Source organism: Rhineura floridana, chromosome 4, assembly GCF_030035675.1.
Source record: "Rhineura floridana isolate rRhiFlo1 chromosome 4, rRhiFlo1.hap2, whole genome shotgun sequence".
Taxonomy (NCBI): Eukaryota; Metazoa; Chordata; class Lepidosauria; order Squamata; family Rhineuridae; genus Rhineura; species Rhineura floridana.
This window is the reverse complement of record NC_084483.1, coordinates 97,962,402-97,979,056: the sequence shown is the minus strand read 5'-3', so window position 1 is coordinate 97,979,056 and position 16,655 is coordinate 97,962,402. Positions and strand designations below refer to the sequence as shown.

Here is a 16,655-nt window from a genome sequence, read left to right as displayed (position 1 = left end):
CCTCCCTCAACCTCCCTCCTTTTCTCAACTCTTTCTTGTAACATACGGCTCCTACTTCCACAAGAATTCCTTTGGGTAAGAAAAGGGGTGTCTTTGAGGACTTCAGCAGAGGGGAATGAGAAGCTGGAGCCAATTGCTGTGACTTGGGGAAGGGAAGTGGGCTGCTGGGTCCTGCATCTCTTCCTCCCTCTTAAGCCAGTCACACCTGCCTTCCTCCACCACGCTGAGGCTGTGCACCCAGCTCCCATGACTCGCTGGTGTGGCTTCTATTGTGCTTGGAATTCTTTCCCACCATAGCCTCTCCTCTCCTCCCCATCCCTCCACAAAGGGGTTGCCAAGCTTCCTTTTATCCTCCCCTTCAGACCTTCTCCTGTGAGGATGAGGGAGGTGGCCAGTCAAGACAAGCGACAGAGGAATAGTGGGGAGTGGCCTGGACAGTGCCTCAGCAACAATCCAGCTCTCCTGCAGCTTCCCTCCTCCTTGCCTTCTATGGTGAGGCTGTTGGTGAGGTAGGGGGACAGCAACAGCAGAGCTGGATGGTTTATGAGGAGCTTCCTTGGGCTGTGCTGACTGTTCCTCTGTGGCTCGCCCGGGCTCACTCTCCCATCTTGCTTGCTCCCTCGCCTCCCGCCCCCTTGCCTGCCATTGCTGCTGCTGCTGCTGAGGTAGGCAGCTGAAGTGTTAGCACTGCAGGGAAGTTGTCATGCTGGGAGGCCTGGCCTGGCCTGCTGCCTTCCTCCCCTGCCCCTTTTGCTGCTGCCACTACCATCACCAAGGCAGGCAACTGAAGTGTTCACACTGCAGTTCACTCACTTCAGCCATCCCTCACCTGCTCAATCCACTTGCTGTGAATGCTTCAGCTGCTGCCATATGCCTGCGCTGAAGCGTTCACAGTGAGTGTGATGCTTACAAAGTTATATAGACAGCTGCCTTATACCAAGTCAGACCACGAGTCCATCTAGCTTAGTATTGTCTACACTAACTGGCAGTGGCTCCTTAGGGTTTCAAGGCCAGAACCACCTGAGATGCTGGGGACTGAACTTGGGACCTTCTGCATGCAAAGCAGATACTCTATCACTAAGCTACAGCCCTTCCCATAATGGTATATGAATTTAGATTTTGATTAGGCTGTTGCACAACAGAAGAGCATGTAATACTTGAAAACATAGTAAATACCACAAACACAGAAATAAACACAGACACAAACACAGAAATAAAAAAATAATTCTTTACTCCTTGGATCCTAAGATGATTCTCATTTGACACAAATGTATATATAATTATATGCCGTGGAAGAAAGAAAACCTGCAAATATGGACAAAAGTATTTCATGCCTTGTTTTGCATCTGTATGCAGTGCAAAATTAGTAATGCAGCTTGTGATCCATTATTTAATTCAGTTAATTAGATTCAGATGCTGCTTTAACAATATATTTAAAAGAGCTGCATTTTGCCTGTTTCCAAGCAATCAGTGGGCTTTGCAATCCTTGCCAAAACATGTCAAAATTTGGAAGATTCCCCTGATCTCCCCAAGCAGCTGGGTAGAGGCTGTCTAAATTAAGACTTTTGCCCTGCTCTTTGTCTGATGACTTTCAAAAGCACTGTTTTCCTCTGTTGTGTTTCCTGGTCAAAAGGAACCATAGTTTACAGAATAATGGTACAGCAGAAGATGGACCACATGGTGGAAATTATTTTTGTTTGACAACCTGCCAATAAACTCCTCTGTTCCTACCATTTACAAAAGGAGTAGTGTATGGTAGCTTCCATTGATAATCTTGTTAACATATCGGTAATTGTGTGATGCAGCGGTCAGTACATCCATTACGTGTTTTATTGAATTAACAGTTCCAAGAGCTGCTGTATCATCCCACGAAAAAGCAAATGTAATTACCATTGATGCAGCTAGTAGTATTGTTATTTGCAAGTATAATTCAAACTCTATATACCTCTGCCCTTTTTCCCTGAAGAAAATGCCAGACTTTATATTGCCCACAGCATGACTCTTAATGCCTTCAATCTTTTCTTTCCTTGATTTTGCTTAGGGTTGTACCCGTGTGGGTACATGGGCAGGCAGAACAGACTTCTGCTCATGCAAAGAACTCCACCTTCCTCCTTTTCTCTGCAGTCTCCTGTGGGTCCACAGAATCTGTTTGGGAGGGTTGGGGAACCCTTCACACAAGGAGGGTACACAAGGAGCTGCAGTGGGAAAGTGAAGTCCTTTTGCAGAAGTCTGCTTGTGAAATATTGAATGCTTTCCCGAATACTTTAGTATATCAGCACCAATGGTAAATTAAGCGCTGTACAAAAGACATGACTCTAACTGTAGGCACACAATGTACTAACATTGTCTGGAAATTCCCTCTTGGCCCTTTCTAAAAGACTGAGTTCTGAACCACTCACAGCAAAACTTAAATTCCATGTAAAATTACTTAACAGAGATGTGCTAAACACAAAATTGTGAGCTCAAATCTCCTGATATTTCACAGGATGCGTAAGTACAGGAAAAAGCTTGACTTGAACATTCCTTCAGACATTTTTTTAAATGAAAATCTTTCTGAAAATTACAGTTAAATTACCAGGGGAAAAGAATGATTTAAAATCAAATTCCCATTTTAAAATTCACATTATTTCTGAACAACCAAACTAATTGGTTATTAAAATATTAGAACATAGTGGTTTGCAACTTAAGTAGAGTCTTCATCAAGGCCAGCATCAATGGTTGGCGTGACTGGTCATATGCTAAGGACCTAGGCTCCAGTAGGGGCCCACTGATAAGAGCCCTCTTAATCTGCTGCAAAGCAAAGTTAGACTCATTTATGGAGGAGAGCCCATGGAGGGTGTTTTACCAAAAGGTCCCACAAAACCCGGAGCTGACACTGGCCTTTATACAAACTGGAAACATAATTCAAAACCTTTGGAAATGGTCCTGATACATACTGCAAAATGGTATCTGCTTATGGATCTCTGCTTTGTTTTGTCTCTACATGTACAAGTATATTAAGCAACCTCACTGATCAGAAGGCTAAGGCTGCAGTTCTTTGCACACTTATCTGGCAGTAAGTCTGACTGAACAAAGTGAAGTTGTTTCAGAATAAATATGTAAAGGATCAGACTTGTATGTGACAAGTTGCTGAACTGGGATGGTTTGGCCAGACTCAATTATGTCTGCCTAAAAAAGTGGAACAGCATCCTACCACCTTCCCCTCCAATTCAAGTACCACATGCAACCAGAACATTTGATAAACTGATGGACTGATAGTTACTGGGCAAAAGAGTGCAGTAACTATCAACTAGATGGAAAATGTATTTGGTTAGTATAGTTATAAATATTCATAAGTGAAAACTAAACACATCACAGAGCTCAGATAATTGGAGGGCACAGCACAGTACCAAACCTTCCAAACAGACTCCAGGGATGAGCCTGGAGATATAAGGATGCCATCTCCAGGGCTCTAGCACCTGTGATGACTTCTTTATTCTGGACTAGGAGGAAACTCATATTACTATCAGGCCTGGCACCAGTGCGCAACCAGACTGGGCACTGGCCAAGGGGTCCTGCAGCTGGGGCTGGGAGGGTGGAGCTCCCGCTCTGCAAACCCTGCCAGCATTGGGCAGCAGGGCGTGATCACAAATCGCAACCAGTCATGGATTGCAGAGTAGGTGCTCCACTCTCCCAATCAATACTACCCCCTCATGCATGCACAGCCAGCGTGCACTTAAATATGACCAGTCACACCACCTTTTTTCTTGCCACATCAGCACGCAATGTGCACATGCCTGCCATCACCCAAGATGGTGGGGGGGGTCAACCCCCCCACTGCCATCTAGGATGATGGCAGGCATGTATACTAACATGGCGGCAAAAGGGGTGGTGCAACCAGGTTTATTTAAGTGCATGCACACACTCAGAGAGGGCCCAGGCACCCACTGAGGTCCAGTGCCCAAGGGCCCACTGAGGTCTGGTGCTGGCTTTGAACACTAAATCAATAGTGTAATCTGGAATGCTTAGCCTCAGATATTTTTATATAGAAAAGTATTTTTAACTACATTAGGTTAACAGATTATGATTAAGTCTGTAAGGCATTATAAACATGTTTGTATTAAATCCCACTATATTCTGCATTAGTCAGGCCTCATCTGGAATACTGCGTTCAGTTCTGGGCGCCTCATTTTAAGAAAGATATAGACAAGTTAGAGTGGGTTCAGAAGAGGGCGACGAGGATGATAGCCGGTATGGAGAACAAGTCTTATGAGGAAAGGTTGAAGGAACTTGGCATGTTCAGTCTGGTGAAGAGAAGGCTGAGGGGTGACATGATTGCACTCTTTAAGTACCTGAAGGGCTGTCACATAGAGGAGGGTACAGATTTGTTCTCTGCTGCCCCAGAGGGTAGGACTAGGTCTAATGGTTTTAAGTTGCAGGAGCATAGATTCAGATTGGACATTAGAAGGAACTTCTTGACAGTAAGGGCAGTTCGGCAATGGAACCGACTGCCTACGGAGGTGGTGGGATCCCCTTCGCTGGATGTCTTCAAGCAGAGGCTGGACAGCTATCTGCGGGAGATGCTCTAGCTGTGCATTTCCTGCTGTGAGCAGGGGGTTGGACTCGATGGCCTACAAGGCCCCTTCCAACTCTATGATTCTATGATTCTAGATTTTAAACAAAGTTTTTTAAAGAAAAAAGAAAAACCAAGACAATATAACTAAAAATTTAAAATTTAAACAGTTTGTATATACCCTGTGGCCCAATAAGTTTATTTATTTTATTTATTAAATGTATAGTAAATGTACGTATAGCTGCTTGTGGGAGTGGCTCCCTTAAATTTATATTTATTTATTTATTAATTATTTAATTTGTATCCCGCCCTTCCTCCCAGCAGGAGCCTAGGGTGGCAAACAAAGCGCTAAAAACACGATGTACATGAACATCAAACAAAAATTACTCAGTTCTTCGCATCTAGGGAAGAAGATAAAGAGATTAAAGAGGCCTCTCAAATTTACATACCTCCCCTGTCACTACTCTGGATTGGACCCTGGATTTTAACAGCAATTTATTTGACTTAATCGAGGATACTGCCCCAGTGGATCTAGCCTCTGAATTTGCTGCAGCTGAAGATATTACATCAACAGGCCTGGCATTGGAATCTGAGAAAGATAACCAGCTAAATGACTTGATGCTTAGACAACTTACAGCACTGGCAGGCAGTGCAGAGGCAAGAAACCATAAATAGCCCATAGCCCCTCCTGTGGCTTCAAACATATCAGCTCCTAAAGCCCCACTAGAAGGCTGGGTTCTCCTGATGCTGATGGATCTTGAACACATCAAATCCTTTCTCTCTGAATGCAATAACCTCTTAACCATGCTGGTAGAAATATTCAAAAAGGCTGACCAAGTCACTGGAGGTGTGGACCTACGAACTGAACTGAGAAATGCTGGGTCTCAGACAACCAAGCCCACTGCACAGTGCAGGGTGGTGTGCAGAAAAGCGACTAATCCCAGTAGTCTGAGGAAGAGTATCCTAAAGAAGAGCAAAAATGTTAAAAATCCCAAGCCTTTGCGATATAGGAATATGAGGAATATGAGGTTTAACCGACTTTTCAAAAGGAAATCATGAAAAGGCTGGACCTGTTAAAAACTTATCTGGAAAATCTGCAAGCAGAACAAGCTAGCCTATCTAACAAAAGGCGTATATACTGGGGCCAGACGGAGGCTGCACCAATTCCACAGGTATCCGAGGAGAGAACCCACCATGTGGAAAAATGCTCTTTAAACCAACAGACAATCGCAGAAATTAACTTAGTCACCTGCAAAAGTGAACCAAGCAGTGACAGGAGCAATTTAGCCCCTATTGCCATTAAATATAAACTTGGGACAATCAATTGCACCTCTTGGCTCAATATGTGTTACCTAGAGAAAGTTCAAATGGGTTGCCCCGGGAGGAGCATTGACCCGGATGGCCAACCACTAAATCCTGCAGACCAAATTATTTCCAACGTCAGTAGATTGAGTCCAATTTTAGAGGCAACTGTCTATCTGGAGGAAGCTGTGGAGTGACGGGAAGACTATTTCCCCAATACTGCTTCAACCAATCTACCACGAAACAGCGAGCGCGAATCTAACATCCATGCTGCACAAAGTACAAAATATTTAGAGACTAAAACACCTACGCCTGGAGCTAAATTGCCCTGTAATCGCAAACTTGAGGGTACAGACAAAAGGCAGACTTACCTGCCTGACCAATTTAAATCCCCCATGCAAGTGGGAGAATCCGGGCGTAACCAACATTGTGGCCTCAAGGGTGTGTCTCTGCTTTCTTTTGATGAGGGCCAATTAATGGACATTAAACGCCTTGGTCCACCTATAAACTTCCTGTCTTGGAACACTGCAGGATGGAAGAATAAATTGGTGGATTTGGGTTTTACCTGCTACCTACCTAACCCTAACCCTAACCCTTTGATATTGTTTGCCTCCAGGAGACTTGGCTCCTGGAAAGAATTATCTCGATCTACAAGGCTTCAGAATCTGGGAGCAACCTGCCCTGAAAACCTTTTCTCTAGGCCGAGACAGTGGAGGTCTGGCCATTTTGATCTCCTCAACCTTAGAGGTACAGATCTCTGAGGTAGTTGAGTCGGTTCCCAACTTCTGCCAGGCCCTAGTCATCCAAGAACGTGTTAATGTTTATCTTCCCCCTCAAACCTCTAGATTTGCAGCTGGACCTTGGAGCAAACTTGAAGCCCTCCCGGATAACCTTCTGCCGGATTACCCCTTTCATTTTCTCCTTATTTGTGGTGATTTTAACTCAAGGATGGGAAATAGCTATCCTTTGCTGGAAAAGGCTCTGGGTCTTGATCTTGGGGAAATAGTAAGTCTTCCCCGATTTTCCTCATGAAAATTCTGCATTTTAGTGTCATTTTGTCTAACATTTACATTTTTGTATGCAGTTTTGACTAATGTACACATTCTGCAGGCAATTTCTCCTAATGTAATGCATTTTGTATGTTATTTTCACTAGTATTTTTATTTTCATGCACACTTTCTCCTAATTATATGCATTTTTGTAATCGGCTGGGGAACTGCATTGCAAAATTCTGATTAAGTGTGAACTTTGAAGGATGTGTGTGTTTTGGTTCTCATATTGTTTTGAAAAGTGTGAATTTGAAAGATTTGGCTTTAAATGCAAACTGAATCAAATTTCTCCTCTACTGTCGCCACCTAAAAAGGTTTCCTCAATCTCACTTTTTATAAACACAAGTTTAGATATTTGTGTTTCTTTAATTATATTTCAGGGTCTATGGATCTTCCTGCCACAACAACTCAGAGTTACTCAGTGTGACCCTTTTCTGTTGCCACTATTCTCTTAGAATGACTTTAAAGCCTCCTAGGAGCTTGGTATAATAAATGTAGGCCTGAGATGGACAACAGTCCTGGAGACAGGATAAACTATTAACTAAGATTGTTTATTAAAAGGATATTATGTACAGAAGGGAATACTGACATTTACATTGTACATGTTACCTCCTATCTCGGTTTCTATAAATCCTAGAAACTTAATGGTGCTTTTTTTCTGTGCCCCCCCCCCCGCAGATGCCCTTGATGGCACCTTTTAAATAGTTTTTCCAGCACCCAGAATGAAGTAGAAATTGTTGTTTTGTAATATGGCTTCAGACAGCAGAGGCAACTCTGTAAAGGCAATGGAAAAACCCAATCTGGAATTGAAACATTTAAAAACAAAAACACACAAAAAAGGTGAATCTTCTAATCTCAGAATTTTAGCAATTTTACATTCCCCCCCCCCCGGATATGTTTTGGACTACAACCTGGGAGACCTCTGGAACTTACTTCCCTTCGACCTTCAGCATGCCCCCTCCCTGTTGACTTTTTGCCGAGCCTTGAAGACCTGGCTCTTCAGGCAGGCCTATGGGATGTCTGGGGTGGGTTAGGTTTTATACTATGTTAGCATAGGATGGTTCTGTTAGACGAGATGTTATGATATTAATACTGTGATGATTATGTATATGTTGAGATTGTATTTTATATTGTACGTCGCCCAGAGTGTCCGTTCAGTCGGACAGATGGGCGTCTGAGATATAAAATTTTATTATTATTATTATATTGAATCCACACACAGCCATGAAGCTCCCTGGGTGACCTTGGGCCAATCACTGCCTCTCAGCCTCAGAGGAAGGCAATGGTAAACCACCTCTGAATACCGCTTACCATGAAAACCCTATTCATAGGGTCGCCATAAGTCAGGAATCGACTTGAAGGCAATATATTTACATTTTTTATGTGGCAGAATGGACAAGATAAAAATATTTTGTTTTTTTGTTTTTCCCTTGGATAATTTCAAAGAACAGTACCTTCCTTCTCCTTTCCCCAAACATTGGTTTTCCCTCCCCCCAACCACAATCTAACCCCTATTTAAAGTAAATCTTGAGAGTAAAGTTTTGCAGTGAAAACTGACATTTAGAAAGTTGACACCCCATCCTCATATCTTGTTCAGATCCAAATCAGTACACAGTATCAAGTAAAACAGTTTATCTGACAGGACTTGATTTGTAGACAAATGGAGGCAAAAATAATCCTTAATACAAAACCTAATAGAAACACACAGTTAAGGGAAATGTGTGAAAAATATTACAATAAATTAACTATCCTATAAATGCTTCAATAATAAATCCATAATAGTCCAAATAAATGCAATATATTGCAACAGAAACCAAACACAGAGCTCATTCATGCTTATCATAAGCTTTGACTCTGTAGAAAGAAGGTAAATCTGAATGGCTGAGAATATACTTCTTGTCCTGGAAAAGTTGATGGCTACTTTGATGCATAATAGTTCATTTGTCCAGGCTGATTGTTAAAAAAGGGAAGTTTGAACTTAATTGTCTTTGCCCTCATCCTTTGAAGTTTCATATACAAGTGCCAAGGCCTATTGAATTGTTTTGCTTAGTTTTTTCTTATTATGCCACTGATAAAGACATCTGTGCTAAAACACATTTGTCTTATAATATATTGCAATGATTTGGCTTATTATGGATTTGTTACTAAAGTGTTTATTTATCTGATAATTATTTTATTGTAATTAACAAATTCTGTACTTTTTCACATATTTTTATTACTCTGTTTTTGGTCAAGGTCTGAATTTGTGTCAGGATTCAGTCTGTTATCAGCACTAGAATTATGTGACTTAGTAGAGAAAGTCACTTTTGACAGAAGTGGTAAGTGGGCCACTCTGCAGAAGTGGGCCTTACCAACAGAGCAAATAAGCACAGGCCAACCACCATATACAGGGACAATTTATATAACAGGAGGGGAGGCACAGTTCAGCTGCAGAGCATCTGCTTTACATGTAGACAGTCCCAGGTTCAATCCCTGGCATCTCCAGGTGGGGCTGAGAGAGACCGCCCAGTCCAAAACCCTGGAGAGCTGCTGCCAGTCAGGGTAGACAATACTGACCTAGATGGACCAATGATCTGACTCTGTATAAGGCAGTTTCCTATGTTCCTAAGTTAAGGATCAGAGTTAGCAAGCAGATACTATTATTTTCTGTCAGGTGTTAGACTGTCAGGACTTTTTCGGATATAACCACTGGTCTGTGAACATATACAGAAAGCTCTTAACATATCACAGAGTAATACAACCTGATACAAAACAGACTTAATTGTAGTTATGATCATGCATGAACACACTTACTACACTGAGCCAGTCCATCGGCATGTAGAGGTAGCATGCCAGTAGCGCACCCACTACAGTACTAATCACAGGCATGCAGATGCTGCACATAAGTGGGCCAGCTCAACGTAGTAGTCTACCTCAATATCCATGGGCATCAATACACGCCCCCATTTTGCTCTCAGTTGTAAACTGCGAAGCTTTGGGTCAGTTTCTATTTGCCTCATGGCTATTTCTCCTAACCCTGAGGAAGCTGACAAGTAGCTAATTGCATATCAGATATAAAGTACAAATCACCTTTGTAGAATACATTGTGTGTGCTGTAGATACAAAAAATTCTTACAGCAAAATATTCATTTTGGTAAGTGATTCTCAATAACAGATTTCCCATGTTGTCAACCACAATATACAATAGCTATTGCTATTTTGGTGGAGAATCTTTAACAACTCAATTTTAACCCAAGAAGCTACACTAGACTATTTGTTATCCACTTATTTTTTTAAAGGATTCACTGGTTTATCCACTGTGTTCATAAAGCATTTCTTTGCAAGGTATCATCATCCACTCACCACAGACAGTGCCTCTCACTAATCTCCTTAAATGGGGTCTATCAGGGAGGTAGCGGTATTTGCATCCAAATATACTGAGGTTCGATGTATGATCTCCAAAGAAACGGAGTTGGCGGTATCTCTCTCCGCAGCGGTAACAGAAATTAGTGTTACACTGTGAGCAAGTCATGTGGTCACATCCTTCTGTTCTCTGGATATGGATCTTAACAAGCAAAAAAGAAGAAAATGTTATTTTTTTAAAAAAAACCTGGTTCTATCCAACATTTAGTCAGTTAAACAGTCTTACAAAGAATAATCCAATATGGATCCCTGAGAAAAGTTTACTGTCTTATTGTTAAGGGACTTAGCAGAAACTCTTGAAATTACAAAACGCCCTGACTTTTAGAAATACTTGCCATAGCATTTAGGCAGCCCAAGTCATCTGCTTGTAATACAGAAATAAAATTTAAAAGAAACTAACTTGGGACCAGTCTTGGGACTATTAATATTAACTTTCAGAACTAAGAGAGGGAGAGTTGATAGGATTCTTCAGCAGTTCAATTATTTCCCAGGCAAGCCCTACCCAGGGGAATCGTGTGTCTGCACCTTTTAAAGATAGTAGCAGTGCTCATGAGTGGAGGATACGCAGAAGAGCCTAGGTTCAACCCCAAGTATCTCCAGTTAAAAAGAATGCCAGGTAGTAGGTTCTGTGGAAAACCTGTGCCTAAGTCATTTGGAGAGCCACTGCCAATCAGAGTAGACAATACTGCTCAAGATGGACCAATGGCTTGGAGCAGTAGAATGAATCTTCATGTGTTCATATTTATATAGCACCATTGATTGATTTTACAAAGTAGCAAACAAAAAAGACAGTCCCTGCCCTAAGGAATTTACAACCTCAGTTTCAACAGGATGGGAGACAGAGAGGGGATGGGAGAAAAGACAAAGCTATAATAGGAGAAAAATGTGTGTGAAGTTTGGCTTAGTTTCTTGCAGGTGGTAGATATTATGAATAAGGTACTAAGGAGACATCACAGGATTCGGCATTGAGGTTGCAGGAATTGAGGGTACATTTTACAAATGTACTGCTTGTTTACTGCAAGTTTATGTATACTCTACCCAGAATTAAGTCCCTTTAAATTCAGTACGATTTACTCTCTGGTAAGTGTAGGGCTGCAGCCTACAATGAGCAGCATTCTACAGGAGCTTTATGTTCATGAAGTTACTATAAGATTCATATACACTTGTGTTCATCAATACATTTCTGTAATATCTTTATATATTGCTTTTAAAACCATGGAATTTCTCTTAAATCTTTGCGATTGCATCTTCAGTTCATCTGACTGCAATTGTACTGTAGTATTGTCTAGTACTTAAAAACATATCTGAATATATTTGAGGATACTATAATACATTAGTGTACAATTACTACATATTTGTTAATATGTTTTAATAATGTTTTGACCCTTTTTAAAAGATGTTTTAAAGCTTTTAAAAAATGTTTTTTAAAATGTTTTTAACATTTTAATGTATTTTAAGATCTGTTTTTATGATGTTTTAAAGTGTTTTTCTTTCTTGTTAACATGGAGAAATGGGGAAAAAGTGGTCAAAGATATGTCAAAAAATGAAAAGGCAAGGGCAAGAAGGGAAGACCTGTCAGTTGTTAGGCCAAATCCCACACTGAAGCATATTATCTGTAGCCCACCCCCAGTTGCCTACTCAGAAATAAAAGGTGAATGTGGACTGAACAGACTTTGACAAGATAGATGGAAATTCCATACAGGGGAGGTGGCCACCACTTATCTCACTCTCCTCACTCTGGCCTTCTCATGAAGTTCACCGGTGACCAGAAACCATGACTCCAAAGAAACAAGTCATCATAATCCATTTGGTTGATGCAATTAACAGCCTGATCCAGGAATATACACCACCATCATGCTCAAGTGAACAGATCCTTAGTTCTCTTGGGATTTTTTTTTTTTTTTTTTTACTTTTTGTTGGTGTGTTGATGCAATTTGAGATGAATGGGTGCCTGATTATATGAATGTATGTTTGTTTATATGCTGTATATATGGCTGTATATATAGCTGTTTTTATACGTTTAATTGTTGTATATTTTAGTTGTATTATGTGCTTCAGAGAGAGTTTTATCCATCAGGCGGGGAGACTTGAGGGGGCCCCAATTGCCGTAGTGACGGGCAAAGGAAGGTATGGCGCTGTGAGAAGGACATGCCAGGTAAGGGGAACGCGGTCCAGACATGTTGTGGCTGTGCCTTGTTCCGGTCCTTCCCACACCCGCAAGGTCGTTGGTAGTCCTATCAGCCAACTCTCAGATCTCCAGTTGCTGTTATTAAATGCCAGATCGGTATATAATAAAACCTCCCTCGTCCACGATTTGATTGTGGATGAGGCAGCCGATCTGGCATGTATAACCGAGACCTGGGTGGGTGAGCAGGGAGGAGTTGGTCTCTCTCAGCTCTGCCCACCGGGGTACCTGGTCCAGCATCATGGTAGATCTGAGGGTCGGGGAGTGGGGTTGCTGTCGTCTATAAGAGTTCCATCTCACTCACCAAGCACCATGTTCATTCAGTTACTGGCCTGGAGTGTTTACACCTTGTGTTGGGCCAGAGGGACAGGCTGGGAATCCTTTTGGTGTACCGCCCACCTTGCTGCCCAATGGCTTCCCTAACTGAGCTGGCGGAAGTGGTCTCGGATATATTGTTGAGGTCCCCCAGACTAATAGTACTGGGGGATTTCAACGTTCATGCCGAGACCACTTTGTCTGGCGCGGCTCAGGACTTCATGGCTTCCATGACAGCCATGGGGCTGTCTCAATATGTTAGTGGTCCAACACATGTATCGGGGCACACTCTAGACCTTGTTTTTGCTACTGAGCATGGGGAAAGTGATCTGGATGTGGGGAGTTTTACAACACTCCCTTTGTCATGGACAGACCACTGCTTGCTGAAGTTTAGACTTTCAGTAACCTCTTCCCTCTGCAAGGGTGGGGGACTTATTAAAATGGTCCGCCCCCGGAGACTAATGGATCCTGAAGGTTTTCAAAGGGCTCTGGGGGATTTTCCGGCTGATAGGACTGGCGCTCCTGCTGAAGCCCTGGTCGCTCTGTGGAATACGGAGATGACCCGGGCTGTAAACACGATCGCTCCTGCACGCCCTCTCCTGTGTAGAGCTCATACAGCTCCATGGTATACTCCGGAGCTGAGAGCGATGAAGCAAGATAGGAGGAGGCTTGAGCGGAAATGGAGACGAACTCCCGACGGATACAATTATGCGCTGGTTAGTGCTTCGACTAAGCTCTATGTAGGAGCAGTGAAGGCAGCTAAAAAACATCATTTTGCTGCCACTATTAAATCATCTCTTTGCCGCCCAGCGGAGCTCTTTCGAGTTGTCCGGGGGCTTCTCCATTCAAACCCTCCGGACAGGGTGGAATCATCGGAGGCCCGCTGTAATCAGTTTGCCGATCACTTCCAGAATAAGATCTCATGTATCCGCCGGGACCTAGACTCTCAAGTTATAGCAGTAGATCCTAGTGAGGTGTCCGGAGCACAGTCTTGTCCTGTTTTGTTGGATGAGCTTCAGTTGGTTCAACTCGAGGACGTGGACAAGGTGCTTGGACAGGTACGTGCAACCACTTCGGTACTGGATCCTTGCCCCTCCTGGCTGATAAAAACTAGCAGGAATGGAACAGGTAGCTGGGCCAAGGAAGTGATAAATGCCTCTTTACGAGAGGGAGTGGTCCCGGGCTGTCTGAAAGAGGCAGTGGTGAGACCACTCCTGAAAAAGCCTTCCTTGGACCCAGACAATTTTAACAGCTACAGGCCAGTGGCGAATGTTCCATTCCTGGGCAAGGTCTTGGAACGGGTGGTTGCTGGCCAGCTCCAGGCGCTATTGGATGAAACTGATTATCTAGATCCATTTCAATCGGGTTTTAGGCCCGGTTTTGGCACTGAGACAGCCTTGGTCGCCCTGTACGATGACCTATGTCGGGAAAGAGACAGAGGGAGTGTAACTCTGTTGATTCTCCTTGATCTCTCAGCGGCTTTTGATACCATCGACCATGGTATCCTTCTGGAGAGGCTCGCGGAGTTGGGAGTTGGAGGTACTGCTTGGCAGTGGTTCCGCTCCTACTTGGCGGGTCGTCTCCAGAAGGTAGTGCTTGGGGAACATTGCTCGACACCGCGGGCTCTCCAATATGGGGTCCCGCAGGGGTCAGTTTTGTCCCCCCTGCTTTTTAATATCTACATGAAGCCGTTGGGAGAGGTCATCAGGAGTTTTGGAGTGCGTTGTCATCAGTATGCTGATGACACGCAGCTCTACTTCTCCTTTTCATCTTCAGGTGAGGCTGTCGATTTGCTGAACCGTTGCCTGGCCTCGACAATGGACTGGATGAGAGTTAACAAACTGAAGCTCAATCCAGACAAGACTGAGATGCTGTTGGTGGACGGGTTCTCTGATCGGATGGTGGATATATACCCTGTCCTGGACGGGGTTACACTCCCCCTAAAGGACCGGGTTCGTAGTCTGGGAGTCTTTTTAGACTCTTCCCTCTCACTTGAGGCTCAAGTAGCCTCGGTGGCACGGAATGCGTTTTACCAACTTCGGTTGGTAGCCCAGCTACGTCCCTATTTTAGTAAAGAGGACCTTACATCAGTGGTACATGCTCTGGTAACCTCACGTTTGGATTACTGTAATGCGCTTTACGTAGGGCTACCTTTGAAGACAGTTCGGAAGCTACAACTAGTGCAAAATGCGGCGGCCAGATTGCTGACAAGGACCAAGCGGTCCGAGCATATAACACCTGTTCTGGCCAGCTTGCACTGGTTGCCAATATGTTTCCGGGCTAGATTCAAAGTGTTGGTATTAACCTATAAAGCCTTATACGGTGCGGGACCACGATACCTTGCGGAACGCCTCTTCCGATATGAACCGGCCCGTGCACTACGTTCTGCTACGAAGGCCCTCCTCCGGGTTCCAACTCACAGGGAGGCCCGGAGGGTGATGACAAGATCTAGGGCCTTCTCAGTGGTGGCCCCCGAACTATGGAACAGTCTCCCTGAGGAAGTACGCCTGGCGCCGACTCTGCTTTCCTTCCGGCGCCAGGTCAAAACCTTCCTATTCTCTGAAGCATTTTAAGTTACATTGATCTAATTTTAATAATGTTTATTGTATTGTTGATTGTATTTTAATATTATTTTGTTATTCATTGTATTTTTATACTATTTTATGTTCACCGCCCAGAGAGCTATCGCTAGTCGGGCGGTATATAAATTTAATAAATAAATAAATAAATAAATAAATAAATATCTAAGAATCTCAAAACTGCTTTGCCAAAATGTGGCATTAACAGCTGAACTAGAGTTGAGGAATTTGACCAAGGTCATCTACAGAACAGAGTGTCATAAAAACCTTTAATCATCAGAACTCAAACAACAGATGTTAAGAAACTACGTCCTAACCCACAGCCTTTCCCAACCAGTGTGCCTCCAGATGTTGTTGGACCACAACTCCCATCAGCCAGCATTGCCAATGGTCAGGAAAGATGGGAGTTGTGGTCCAATATTTGGAGGCACACTGGTTGGGAAAGGCTGTCCTAACCTAACAGACATAGAATTGGTTTTGCTACCTACATTGCTTTGTATGACATGGGTTATGGTAAAAAAAGTAATTTAGTGAAAAAGTAACACTGCACTGGAAAATCACTAAACTGTATGAGCAAACTTAATAATAAAAAGTAAATTAGCCCAGCCTATTGTACTGAAGACAGTGGTTTATAGCTTAAATTTTAATAGACTAAATATTATTCTACCATACTTTCTATCAGTATTCTACTACAGTCTAATATCTGTATATATTATATTTTATGTATTGTATTATAATTGTATTTTATGTATTTTAATTTATTTTAATATTTTTGTGATTTTACTGTTTACAATTTTATTATGTACATGTTTGATTTCATTTTTGTAAGCCTCCCTAAGTGCCCTATTATAGGGTAGAAGGGCGGGATAGAAATATTTTAAATAAATAAAATAAATATCCCACAATTCAGATGTTCTGGGCATAACACTGAGAGGGAAAAACCCAGCACAAAGGTTGCCTTGCAAATAAAAATGATGTTATATTAAACAAGCACTGGGTCCAAGTTCTTAGCTGAGTAAATAGAAATAGTAGTATAGTATAGTAATTTAGGATAGCTATTCCCAAAAAGGGTGGTATAATCTCTCATTTTCTGTGAATTTCAATAGCCTTGAAGATTGGCATACTTACAGTAAGCACAAGGAATGTACATGAAAGCAAAACTGTAATTCTAAAACGTCAGTTTCATATCTGAACAAAGTGTTCCAAAACATACCCTACTTCCTTTCTGTGCAGTGAGAATGCAGTTTTGTAAAAACAAGCAGAACCAGTTG

The 16,655-nt window shown here is 42.6% G+C and overlaps 1 protein-coding gene across 3 annotated transcripts in view; it reads right to left on the bottom strand.

Moving 5' to 3' along the window:
* RNF217 (ring finger protein 217) overlaps positions 1-16,655 on the bottom strand; it is an 87,377-nt gene that overhangs the window by 11,905 nt on the left and 58,817 nt on the right. For all 3 annotated transcript variants that reach the window (XM_061623746.1, XM_061623745.1, XM_061623747.1), the window contains one exon: positions 10,246-10,447. In XM_061623746.1, the coding sequence (XP_061479730.1) occupies positions 10,246-10,447 (202 nt within the window). The remainder of the gene's footprint in view (positions 1-10,245; positions 10,448-16,655) is intronic.